Raw genomic sequence first — 13,029 nt, 5'->3', positions numbered from 1 at the left:
CCCTTCTGGGATAAGCAGTCTATCCTGTGTTGGAACCTTTACGTTGTAGTTACAAACTTTCTTTTTTGAATATTTATGAACCACTCAAGGCCAAAGACATTACCCTTTTCACTTTAGAGTTTAGTTTATTGGAATGTGAGGGTTGGAATACTGCTTTGGACATGAGACCGTTTTGCTTTGGACATTTTGTCTTTGATAGACCCTTAGTTTTGGTTTTAGGTAGGGAAACGCCTCTTAGGATATGGATAGAGAGGCATTTCCCCACCCCTTCTTTTCGTTAATAAAAGTCTTTGACCTGAAAGCATGAATCCTTTGTGTCTGAATCTCATTCCTGGCTCCTCACAGTATGCTTTGGAAGATTATGTGTGGGGAAAAACAATACTGAAATGTTTTAGGAGTAGAATTTGAATAGTTCAGATTTTGGAGAGTGGATCAAAGGAGAATACATAACTGTTGTTAATCATATTTACATTAACACAAGAAAAATCCATAAAAATAACACAGCACACCATATCTTATACTACGTAAAGAGATCTGGGAGTCCCTCTACCGGCACAAACACAGCCCATTGACCTGTTCTTGGGTGGATGGCTCCCGGGAGAGTCTCAACCACGCTTTAGCTTACTATGGTTTTCACAGAGGAGAAATTTCCAGAGGCATGTCAGTCTTTGTCCCACCCGAAGGTAGTCCAGCACCGAAATGCTAGGTAAATCTCCTCTGAACAAGAGTACCAACAGCAACCGCAGACACATGTTTCGGCATAGTCTACCCTCATCAGTGAGGTGGAGCTATGCCTCTCTGAGCACAATGAGCAAGTGGTCCACGTCTGGATTACCCTGGTAATTTAGGGTGAGAACCCAAAGTACCCAAACATTTGCATAAAGAGTTCTTGGAGTCCCTCTACCAGCACAAACACAGCCCATTGACCTGTTCTTGGGTGGATGGCCCCCGGGGAGAGTCACAACCATGCTTTAGCTTACTGTGGTTTCCACAGAGGAGACATTTCCATAGGCATATCAGTCTTTGTCCCACCCGAAGCTAGTCCAGCACCGAAATGCTAGGCAAATCTCCTCTGAACAAAAGTACCAACAGCAACCCCAGACACGTGTTTTGGCCTAGTCGGGCCTCATCAGTGAAGTGGAGCTGTGCCTCCCTGAGCACAGTGAGCAAGGGGTCCACATCTGGATTAGCCTGGTAACTTAGGGTGAGAACCCAAAGTACCCAACCATTTGCATGAAGAAGTCTGGGAGTCCCTTACCAACATGAACACGTCTCATTGACCTGTTCTTGGGTGGATGGCCCTCGGGAGAGTCTAAACCATGCTTTAGCTCACTGTGCTTTTCACAGAGGAGAAATGTCCATAGGCATGTCAGTCTTTGTCCCACCCAAAGGTAGACCAGCACCGAAATGCTAGGCAAATCTCTTCTGAACAAGAGTACCAACAGCAACCGCAGACACATGTTTCGGCCTAGTCAGGCCTCATCAGTGAGGTGGAGCTGTGCCTCTCTGGGCACAGTGAGCAAGGGGTCCACGTCTGGATTACCCTGGTAACTTAGGGTGAGAAACCAAAGTACCCAAACATTTGCATAAAGAGGTCTGGGAGTCCCTCTACCTGCAGGAACACAGCCCATTGACCTGTTCTTGGGTGGATGGCTCCTGGGAGAGTCTCAACCATGCTTTAGCTTACTGTGCTTTTCACAGAGGAGAAATTTCCATAGGCCTATCAGTCTTTGTCCCACCTGAAGGTAGTCCAGCACCGAAATGCTAGGCAAATCTCCTCTGAACAAGAGTACCACCAGCAACCCCAGACACGTGTTTCAGCCTAGTCGGGCCTCACCAGTGAGGTGGAGCTGTGCCTCTCTCAGCACAGTGAACAAGGGGTCCACGTCTGGATTACTCTGGTAATTTAGGGTGAGAAACCAAAGTACCCAAACATTTGCATAAAGAGGTCTGGGAGTCCCTTTACTCGCACAAACACAGCCCATTGACCTGTTATTGGGTGGATGGCCCCCAGGAGAGTCTCAACCATGCTTTAGCTCACTGTGCTTTTCAAAGAGGAGAAATCCTACACTGGCCAAGAAAATCGAACAGTGAGGTGATGAGGAAAAGGGAGCAGAACCAAATGAAAACGGGCAGAGGGATTTGCAGGACTTTACGTCTCAGCCAGCTTGTATGTAATACATAAAAATAGTTGCAGTGTGTAGTGGTTATTTGAAATGAGAAACAGAAAACCATAATTATGCCTTGAAAATCATTCGATTGAGTGAGATGAAACATTTCTAATGGGTTGTGGATTAAGTAAAATTAATCAAGTCATTATAATTTTAATAAAAGACAATTAATCTATTAGTTAAAATGTCAATAAGAGACCATATTAACTGCTCTTTTGTATCCATGGTAGAACATACACTATTCCACTAGGTAAAAGCCGTACCAGTTTCTGATTATGGTTCTTTTTGCCACAGTGACCGGAAGGCAACATAAAGTAAGATCCTGTGTAAGGCGATGACACCGAAAGCAATCAGGAATGTGTCAGACACCACTGCTCAACAATGCTCAGCCTCCTGCCTTTCTCTGATTTCAAGATTGAGAACATTGACCCCTCAGTTTATCTTTCCCTTCTACTCGCTGGCCATGGTTCAAGGCTACCTGCCTTCGTTTTCAATCTTGAGCCTCCCACAAGTCCGCCATGTAGTCAGTAAGTTCAAAATGTCTAACCTGCCAAGAGAATCATTTCCTGCTGCCTGACTTTAAATTTGGATCACTACCTAACTGCCCCGCTCCCGGTCCTGAATGCATGCACCAAAGAGTGGTTCACAGGCAACTGAATAATGCTTCAACATTCCTCCAGTGCAAAACTAATCAGCCCTCATCATGAAATTAGCAAATGACTTCCAAATTTCTGCCCTTCACCTATCAAGCAAGATCATAAACGGAGCTGTCCCACACCAACTTTAAACCTATCTGGATGTGAACAATATCCTCCAAGACCAAAAGTCCTGGTTCACACTGCTCAATCTGCAAAGGGCGACTAACCACCGAAGGCCAGACTGGGGGAAGTTTTTTACTTTTGTGTCAGTGAGTTATCTGTTGAGCTGTTTGTCAGGGCACTTTGGGGAGAGAAAGTGTGCCTGCCTACAACTGAAAAGAAAACGTCTTATAGCTCTAGCACGACTGAATCCGGGACACGCATAAGTCCTTTTTATATTGGGCTATTAGGTGTTGATTGCTACCCCTATAAGCCAAACCTTTAGCATTGGAGTATAGATAGGGAGGACTGGGAACCAAACGAGGCCCTGCCCAGAACGACACATGATGAGTGACACGGAGTCTGTAGGTGTTGTTTGGTTATGTGCCCACCCATATCCTGCCCATGCCATGCTAATCCCTATGGACATTCCCACCCATTCCCTCCTCTGCCCCCCTCACCCCCCTGACACACCTCATGGGAATTCTTTGAGCTCGCTTTAATCAAGCCCTTCCAACAGACTTTACATTCCAAGTGCCTGTCAGTGTTTGTTCTAAGCAGTCTCCTGAGAGTTTATGACTTAAATGGAGTTGTAAACATGCTGCCTTGCCGGCCTGCCTTCAGCCACACGATTTATTAGCACTCTGCGTGTCCTTCACTGAAATCCTCTTAAAAACAAGCATTGGCAAAGCCACTAAAGTCCAGTTTAAAGCAAGCACTGCTATATACCATGCAGGAACTGGCAGCACTTCATAAATGTAGTGTAATAAGGCATAACGGTTTATGTTTAAGTAAAGCTATGTAGCACTCCTTGTAAATCTGCTACTTGGCACTAGCATCTCGAGGAAACAATAGTGGGTGTTTATGTAACTTATGGGGCTTGTACCAGTAGATTTGGGGGCGCTTCAGCAACATGAAGATGATTGTTACACTGTCACTTTAAACAGTGGTGTGTTATGTTACTGGGGCTTGCTATTCCGCAGCGTTTGAAATTGACATGGCATCTTTGGTGGAACATTCAGGGCAATGTTTCTTTATTTTAAAGAGGAGACAAGTCTCCCTAGGACCAGAGGCATGAGTGGGAGCCGGTGGAGCTGAGCACCCAAACACTGACTAGTCCTGGGTTGCACCTGCTTCTTATTATCCGGATCCTGTTTGTTTTGCCCTGCATTTGTCATATGCATATATACATAACAAAGGCAAACCCCACACTGCCCACAGCCGGCTTCTCAATATTTACCTGAATTCAAGACAAAAAAAACCGAAATAAAATAAGTGAACAGTTCGAAGAGGTACATTTAATTTGTAAGATAATTTTTTGACTGCTGTTCAAATGCAGATGTAGGGCATGATTCACAAAAACATTGTATAATGGCGCAATCCCATAGGACAAAGTTCCGTGAATCAGGCTCTTAATCCCAGCAGGAATAACAGCAGGGTGCATCCTCGGGATTAAGAATGATTAATAACAGGGGCTACCCTACGGACGTCTTTGGAGTGCCTTTAAATGTTTTAGCTAGTAGCCAGTTTGCAGAGATGTCGGGTTGCTCCTTTTCAGGCGTAAGGTGCTCAGCTAGATTTATTTATGACGTTTACAATACTTTGAATTCTACTTATACTCCTATAAAAGGAAACTAACATTACATGTACATTCTTTCTCTGTAGCAGAATAGAAATGTGTTCTACTGCCAATCAAGTGAATTAATCGCTTTGGCTGAGTACAAACCTATGTCCTAAAAGAGACTGGTATTGTGTTGCTGTGTGTTTGTGTCCTGCCATGTCACTTCCAGAGGGATTGTACAGTGTTTATGCAAATGTGTCACCCCACATATTAGTTTTGGCTATTAGGTGGTGCTCACACACCACCTATAAACCAAAATTATGGCATTGGAATATGAGAGTAGCGAGATGGGATGTGAGGAGGGACAAACAGCTTGTGGATGTTGTTTGTTTATTTATGCACCCATTGATTAGCCATGGCCATGTTAATCCCTATATCCATTCCCACCCACAACCTGCCGTTCCTCACCAAAAACTCATCTTTGAGCTAACCTTTGCACACAGTAATATCAAACTTTGTGCTGTAAATAGCCTGACAGTTTTATTTCAAAACAGTCTTCTTAGAACAAATGGCTGAATTGGAGACGTAAATATACTGCTGAGAGCCTTCAGCCACTAGATTTATAACAGAATGTGTATCCTTGCATCTGTTCCTTGCACCAAAGTCCTGTTAAAAACAAGCATTGGAATAAACAACATTTTTGGCTTGTGTGTATGTATAGGTAGGCACCTGCCAGGCGCTGCTATCATATGCCCAGCTACTCCCATCATTTTACAGCTGGTCACTCCATATGGCTATATAGTACCATGTTGGCCCTACCTGGCAAATTCATAAGCCATGCCTACTCAAACCTGAAACTGTTGGCTTAGTCAAAGCTTATTTTTTATGTACTTCGGCAATAAAAGTGATTTTCTCAGCAGCATGATGAGGATTCTTGCAACTGCTGACACACCAGCTAGCTCGGAGGTTTAGAGTTCTTCTATTACAAGGTACAGGGACATGCCAGGAGAGGAGTGTGTTTTTCTTTGTTTGCTTCTTTCTTTTATGCCTTTAATGACAACAAACAATTCTCTGTTTTTTGTTTTGTGCTGCTTTGTTTTGACTCATGCTACTGGTACTAGTTGCATATCCTATATGTCTCGGGTGGAAACCTCTGATTAACAGACATTTTCTACATGTATGTATGCAACCCAATACAAAATCGTTCTGTACTTTTTACATAGACTCTGTCTGCTTCTTGTTTCTGGTGTCCCATCTGTTTTGTCAATAGGACTAGATGTGATATACAACAATGCATTTATTGCAATAATGTTGGGTTGGCAAGGGGAGGTTACGGAATAATATTAACCCATCCTGCCCTCCAAAATAAAAACCCATGGCACAGCAACACTCCCTAGCCTATGATTTATAGGAGAGGAGTTCTGGCATCACATTATTTCAAACAGCCACAATGGGCAGCAACTGACAATTAATAGTGAGTTGAAATAATATTCTTATTTTTTCTGATTATTTTCATGTACATTTTCTCCCTGAAGTTCACAGTCATTAACTAATAAGAAAACACATATGTCCCACCTTGTGCATTTAGTGTACTGCTGCAGTTTTACACAAATAAGCACCTGTATTTAGACATACATTTTAAAATAGATGGTGAGCTGGCGATGAAGCACATTTATGTTAAACAGCTTAAAATATTAATTGTCCACAAATGAAGGGTTGTATATATATTGATTTAGTTCCGATGTACGGTTCACATATTTTTATGTAACTGCTTGCCGAGGGTCAAATGACATCAAGTATTAAAGAAGGGGTGTGCGAATGGGGGACTGCTCTGCATGTTGTGGTAGAAATAAAGTATTCACTGATGCAGAAAGAGTCCCCATTACCTTATAAGGAAAGCCCTCTGCCACTTGCAATTGCCTTATCACATGCAAAGGTGGTGGGGGTGGGGGGGCCTGCGGAATGGTTTACTCATATATAATTAATAATCTAGTGAATGGACAGTTTAAGGTATTCTGGGCTGCATTACAGGATTGGTGGTAATGGTAAAAACGAAGTGTATTTTTAATGCCCTCTATTTTTAAAAAAACGACCTATTTACAGGTTGGAATCACTTGGGATATTTACATCAAAGGGTATATACAAAATATTGCATGAAATAAATACTGAACATTTATCCCATGCAGTATATCCTCACATACATCTACTCTACTTTAGACCCCAAAAACATTTCAATATCAACTGGAAAAACAGAACATCTGGTCCTATAAGAGCTGCCGAATTAGAGCCCTTGGCCTTATAAAGCACAATCTGCATGCCCAGTGATACAATGCCTTCAAACCCATGGCCTAGCAAGCATGTTGTGGACTTTTCAGACCAGTAACATGAGTTCTTATCCTGGCTTCCCCACTTGCCTAAACTGGGAAATCAGTTTATCTTTGAGGGGGCACTCAGTACACTTATTTGGACAAAATGAATTTTGGAAACAAGCTGACCCTAATACTAAGCACCATATTATATCAAACAAATAATTCACAAAGACAATTCAAGTCCTTGTTGCGAGACCACATTACGCCTTAGTTGTGTTTAACCAGAATGTTTTATTTTTTCCCTATGGTTTTGATGGCATGCTGTGCTTCAATTAATTACTTACGCTACATTCTAAGGCTGTTAGTTCAGAGGTGGAAACATGTCTGCAGCCCTGAGAACAATGGGCTGGTGGTGGCGCTCAGTGGTAGCTACTCACCGTTTAAAGTGGGGAGGCAGAAATATTTTCTCTGAAACCTGTGAGCGAGCAAGCAAAGCATGGATCCCTGAACCCAACACAAGACTTTGGGAGAGTTTTCAACCATGATGCAGTTTTTAAAAATAATTGAATGAATTGGTCAATTTTATAGCTCATTTTCATTGAGAAATTGAATAAAAAGCCTTAATATTTGCAGTCGGTTCTGAAGGGGGATGCAATATGTAATCAAATACTTAAAATGCTGGGCCACTCACTTGTGGTACAAATGTGGATTCAGCAAATTATGTACAGATCTATCATTCAATTGTGTGCACAAAAGAAACCGAAGATGCACAGAAGAGAAATATATATTGATGCTACATCACTGACACAGTGCCTGATACAGGTTTCCACTCCAGCACTTCCATCAAAAACCAAATGCAAGTAGACGTTACATAATTTTTAGTTTGGGCTAGAAGGTGTTGTTTGCAACACTTGTTAGCTGAAACTATTGCATTGTAATACAGATAGGGAGAAATGGCATCTGAGGAGGAACGTAAAGGTTGCAGGCATTGTTGGTTATTTGCCCACCCATTGACTGCACATAGCCCTACTAATCCCTAGGGCAAATCCCACCAAGTTCCTGCCCCTTCCTGCCCAAAATACCGCCTTTTCCCACTCATTGACTGCACATAGCCCTACTAATCCCTAAGGCAAATCCCACCAAGTTCCTGCCCCTTCCTGCACAAAATACCGCCTCCTGGGCAAATTTTGAGCTTGCTTTAAACAAGCCTTACCATCAAACGTCGTTCAAAGTACTCTACTGAGAGTTAATGACCTAATGGAGCTGTAAACACACTACTGGTGGAATAGAAATGTGTCAGCAGGCATGCCGTCAGCCACATGATTAATACGCTTGCTGTGTGTCATTCACTGAAGTCTTGTTTAAAACAAGCATTGGGAAAGCCAACATTTCTGGCTTGTGCATACATTTTAGGCTTTTGCCAGGTACTGCTATTAGTTGCCCAGGTACTCGCATCATTGTACACCTGCTACAATGGGTAGTTAATACCACTACTGCTGTGCCTTTCCCATGCCTACACAAAATCCCAAACTGTTGCCGTTGCCAATACTTGTTCATGGGATTGCAGTGCATGTGTAGGAATGCTCCCTTTCACTCCCTTCTTTATGTATAATGCTGCTGAGTCCATAGATGTCTCCCTGAGCACAGGTGGGTTCTTTGAAACTGATTCTACCCCTAATTGGGACAAAGGTGAATCTGCGATGTAAAAGCTTGCTATGACTTGCTGTGGGGATCTGCACCGTCTTTGAATGACTCAATGCATTATTGGTGCCCCAATAAGCAGAACATGACAATAGCCCGCCTGATCACCGAGGATAGCACATGCATAGTTGTACAGTGAAGTTTGGTTTGAAAAGTTTGTAGGTGCCATAAAAGCATCAGTTGGTAATTGCTGGTGGCAATTTCTACGTGAGTACCCAAACACGGACAGAGTGCAGTTAAACTTTCCTCATAGTGATTTGCCCTTGTCCCCAATCAGCGTTGGAAAACTGAACGTAACGCGGTGCGCTCCTGACAAGAATAAAAGTAACTTTGTTTTAGTTGCGTTGAGGCTCAACCAGCTATGGCGCATTCCAAATGCTATTATTTTAAAGAGCTCATTGACCTTGGTGCGATTATTTACTGGGTCACCAAGTAACCTGAAGACTGTTTTGCCCTGAACTCTTTACACTACACAATCTATTAGCCGCATGCGACAGAGCAGACCATGCAAGACTTTTTGCCTTTTTGGGGTTGGCTCACAGTCTCAACCATACAGTGAAGCCAGTCCTTCCTATCTGGCCAGAGCCAAGAGGTGAAATTGACAACTCATCCTCTTCAACGAAAATCATGTTATGTTTTTGGAAGAGGTGATATTACAATATAATCTACAATTCAAAATGTTTGAGTATGTCTAACAGGCCCTCTTCAGGCTGGAGAAGAACTCAAGCACCAGGGCAAGACTGGCTTCCTAGGACACATTTACCTCTGCATGAAAGAGAACTTGCTGCACCTAATTTGTTGCAGCATTGAGGTCGCGGCGATAGGCTATCAAATTGTGGACACTCTGAAAGTACCATACAAAAAAGGGTTGGAAGGGTCTTGTGTATCTATCCATAAAGAAAGGCGCCTTAGTGCTCAGTTTAACCCATCACATTGTGGTTGCCATGAAGATCACCGCCTGCTGAAGAATTCTGGTAAAAGGGGCCTCTCTCTGTTTAAAACTAGTCATCAAACGGAACTTACCATATCGGCCGACCCCCTCAGCCTCTATTCAATTATGCCGGGCTTTTTGCCCTTAGTTACTGATGCCGTGAAACATGCCTGTCAGGCTGGTCTGATTCCCATGGAACTGAAGCAAGTGACAGTCATCCCTTTACTTAAGAAGCCTTTTCTGGACGTTTCAGTATTAGCACATTTTCGGCCTATTTCCCTTCTCCCTTTTTCCATTGAGCTACTTGAATCTGCATTCTCACCTCTCCTTTCTTCTTTTTTGGAATCATCCTCGTTTTTTGAGCCTTTTCAGTCTGGCTTCCGCCCGGGGCAGGGCTCAGAGAGTGTCCTGGTGTCCATGGTTGATGATTTGACCATGCTAGTAGACCAGGGTGGAGTGGGGGCGCTGAGTTTGTTAGATCTGTCAGTGGCCTTCGACACTGTCGACCACTCCATCCTGATCTCCCGGCTAGCTATGGTGGGCCTCTCCAGGACTGTCCTGGCATGGTTCACTTCCTTTTTGTCAGAGAGGAGCCAGGTACTGTTACTTTCACCTTTTCTATCCTCGGTATGTGGTGTTCCTCAGGGCTCCACCTTGCCCGCTATGCTTTTTAATATTTACACCCAACCACAGTTTGCCTCATCCACTCCTTTGGATTTCGCTGTTACTCCAATGCCGATGATACCCAGATCCTGGTCAGTCTCGACTGGGCTGGGAAATCACCTGGCCTCTGCGAATGTCTTTCCACAGTGGGAGACTGGATGAGTGCGAATGGCTCAAACTAAATGGGGAGAAGACGGAAGTCTTGGTGGTGGGCTATCCATCTGAGTCTATGTTATGGACCTCCTCACTGTGGCCTACCACCCTGGGTGACCTTCCAGGTCCTGTGATGACTGTCAAGAATCTACGGGTGGTTCTTTCGCTCTCTATGTCCCTACAGATGAGTGCGGTGTGTAAGATAGGTCATTTCATGTTTAGAGTTCTCCGGAAGGTGCTCCCTTTTCTCCCGCAATATATGAGGCCGCTGGTTGTAGCCTCATTGATTACCTATCGAATAGACTATTGCAATGAGCTGTACCTGGCCCAACCTCTGGGCTCATTCCATCGGCTTCAGCTCCTGCAAAATTTGGCAGCTCGCATAGCTACCAACGCTCCCTATGGAGCTCATATCAGCCCTGTGATAGGGGCCCTACACTGCTTTCCATTTGTCCAGAGAATTACATTCAAGTCTCTGTGTCTGGTCCACCGGTCCTTGTCTGGACAAGGGGCTGAATACTTGAGGGAAATATTTCATTTTTACGTCCTGGTCCGATTAATCTGCTCTAGCGAGGCCAATCTCTTCGTCATTCCTAAAAATTCGACTGTTCCAGTTGGGAGGAAGAGCTTTTTCCTTTGCGGCTGCTAAAATGTGGGTGGGGCCTGAAAACGTTCTTGTTTTAGCTGCTGGTCTTGACCTTGAATTCCTCGTGCCAAGATGCCCTTGGGTGAACGTGCACGCTATAAATGTCCGTAACATAACAACATAACATAACATGACATAACATAACATAACCATAGTGCATGCTCTTTCCCAGCTGGACTACTGGAATATACTCCTCACTGGGATACTGAAGAAAGAAATCAAACCATGCAGAATTAACCAAAAAGAGACCTCAGGGAACAGAAGCAAATTGAGCCAAATCTATCCGTTACTGAAGTGGATACATTAGCTCCAAGTAAAACTGAGACCCAAATCAAAATTCTCTTCAAATTGTGCAAAGCCTTACGGGAAGAAAGGTCTTGAATACACTACCTGCAATAGGGGATGCTACCTGAGGTCAGGTATTGTTTACATTGTAAACAAGACAGCCTAAAACCTCAGTCTTTCAGAATACATCACCTGTTTTATTTCAATAGGTTAAACCATTATGACAATAAAGGAAATTAATATGGCAGTAAATCAAACAAACAAATACGTGCAGTCTAATTGAATAATTATTCTGTCATAATTTATATAATGTATTCTTAAACAACATCACAGATTAATTAACTTTTCATAGAATCTTGATAGTATACAGATTCGGGGGGTGGAGAACATGTGTGGTGAAATAGGGCCAGCGCTGTGTCTAAACAATAATCGAGTAAATGCCCAGAAACTCTGGCTAAATAGCCATAGACAACAATTGAATATCTGTTAAAAATTCATTAATGTGTGCATCTGTGATGTTGTTTAAGAACAAATTATATAAGTGATAACAATAATTGTACAATCTGACTGCACGTATTTGTTTACATATTTGGGGCTTAATCAGTGAAGCTTTAGATAAGCTATGCCCCTTTTTTAAAGACTTAATTAGTAACATCAGACAGCAAAGTGCAACAGAAATACGAATGTAATACATTACGAGCAATTTGTGTACTTACTCGGTGAGGCGCGTGTTCAGTTCTCCTGCATCGTTCACATCAAACCAGCCAATTTCCTGCCGCAGGACGGCATGGAAAAACTGTCGCCGGATTTTCCTGATTTGCCGACCGGCTGCCAAGGTCCAGAAGGAAATCTGAACATAAGCAGCAATAAGAACGGCAAATCCCAATCCAGAATAAATGATTGCATATCTGAAAAGAAACATCAAATATGAGTGTGCAACTTACATTTTGCAATTCCTCCAACATAATTGGGGTGGGACCAAGCCTGATTTGCATATGGTCATTCCCCTTTTGTAGTGTCTAGGCAGGCGAAAAGCGATGGTCTGGAGGGTGGCCCAGAGCAATGCCAGAGATTAAGACTAATCTAAAACCTACCCGCCAACACCTCTTTTGTTGGGCAAGAGTGGACCTCCTGAGTGTCTGGAACACGACTGCCAGTCGTGAAAGACTTTATCACTTCTACTTGGTGGAGATAGGTAGCCTCGCCATTCTTGGTTTTGCTTGAACATGGCCAGTGCAGGCATGAATAAATACTTGCTCAACTCTTTGGGATCTGTGGTTAACACTTTGTAATAGGGGATTATTGTGGCAGGCTTGGGGCCCCTACGAACTAAGCTGTCATGGAATGACATATTGATCACCCATCCTGGTCCGATCAGGTGCAAGGAATGAAGATGGCCCATGAGGAATGCTGCCAGACCAGCTGCATCTGTTGTGAGATTAGACACTTTGATCTTTTTAGCAGCTGGAAGCACCTGGGGCATTATCATTCTTCAGGTCATGGTTGAATCCCTGCAGGGATGGTGGGGCAAATGGGAATTCTATGAATAACTTGTCTTTGTAGCATTAGAGGATCTACTAACACTAACGAGGACAGTGGAAATCAATAAAAAGATGCCCTGCATCACTGCAGTGCACACTATAAAAGAGCAACAATAGAACATTGGGTTTAAACCATTCAGATATGTTAAATCAAAATGTTTATCCATGCATAATTGGATCCTCTTATTTTAATGTGGAAAACCCAACTGAAGCTTCCGTACATTTTAAAATGACAACTCATATGGCACCAGATCAAAAGTTGTGAATGATT

General features: G+C 43.2%; 1 protein-coding gene across 3 annotated transcripts in view; it reads right to left on the bottom strand.

The window, feature by feature from the left end:
* Nucleotides 1–13,029, bottom strand: part of ABCB1 (ATP binding cassette subfamily B member 1) — a 777,038-nt gene that overhangs the window by 461,144 nt on the left and 302,865 nt on the right. For all 3 annotated transcript variants that reach the window (XM_069648389.1, XM_069648388.1, XM_069648387.1), the window contains exon 6: nt 11,934–12,125. In XM_069648389.1, coding sequence (XP_069504490.1) covers nt 11,934–12,125 — 192 coding nt within the window. The remainder of the gene's footprint in view (nt 1–11,933; nt 12,126–13,029) is intronic.

This window comes from Ambystoma mexicanum, chromosome 2q, assembly GCF_040938575.1.
Source record: "Ambystoma mexicanum isolate Mex_15411 chromosome 2q, UKY_AmexF1_1, whole genome shotgun sequence".
Classification (NCBI taxonomy): domain Eukaryota; kingdom Metazoa; phylum Chordata; class Amphibia; order Caudata; family Ambystomatidae; genus Ambystoma; species Ambystoma mexicanum.
Note: the sequence above shows the minus strand (reverse complement) of the source record. Positions and strands in the feature narration are given on the sequence as shown.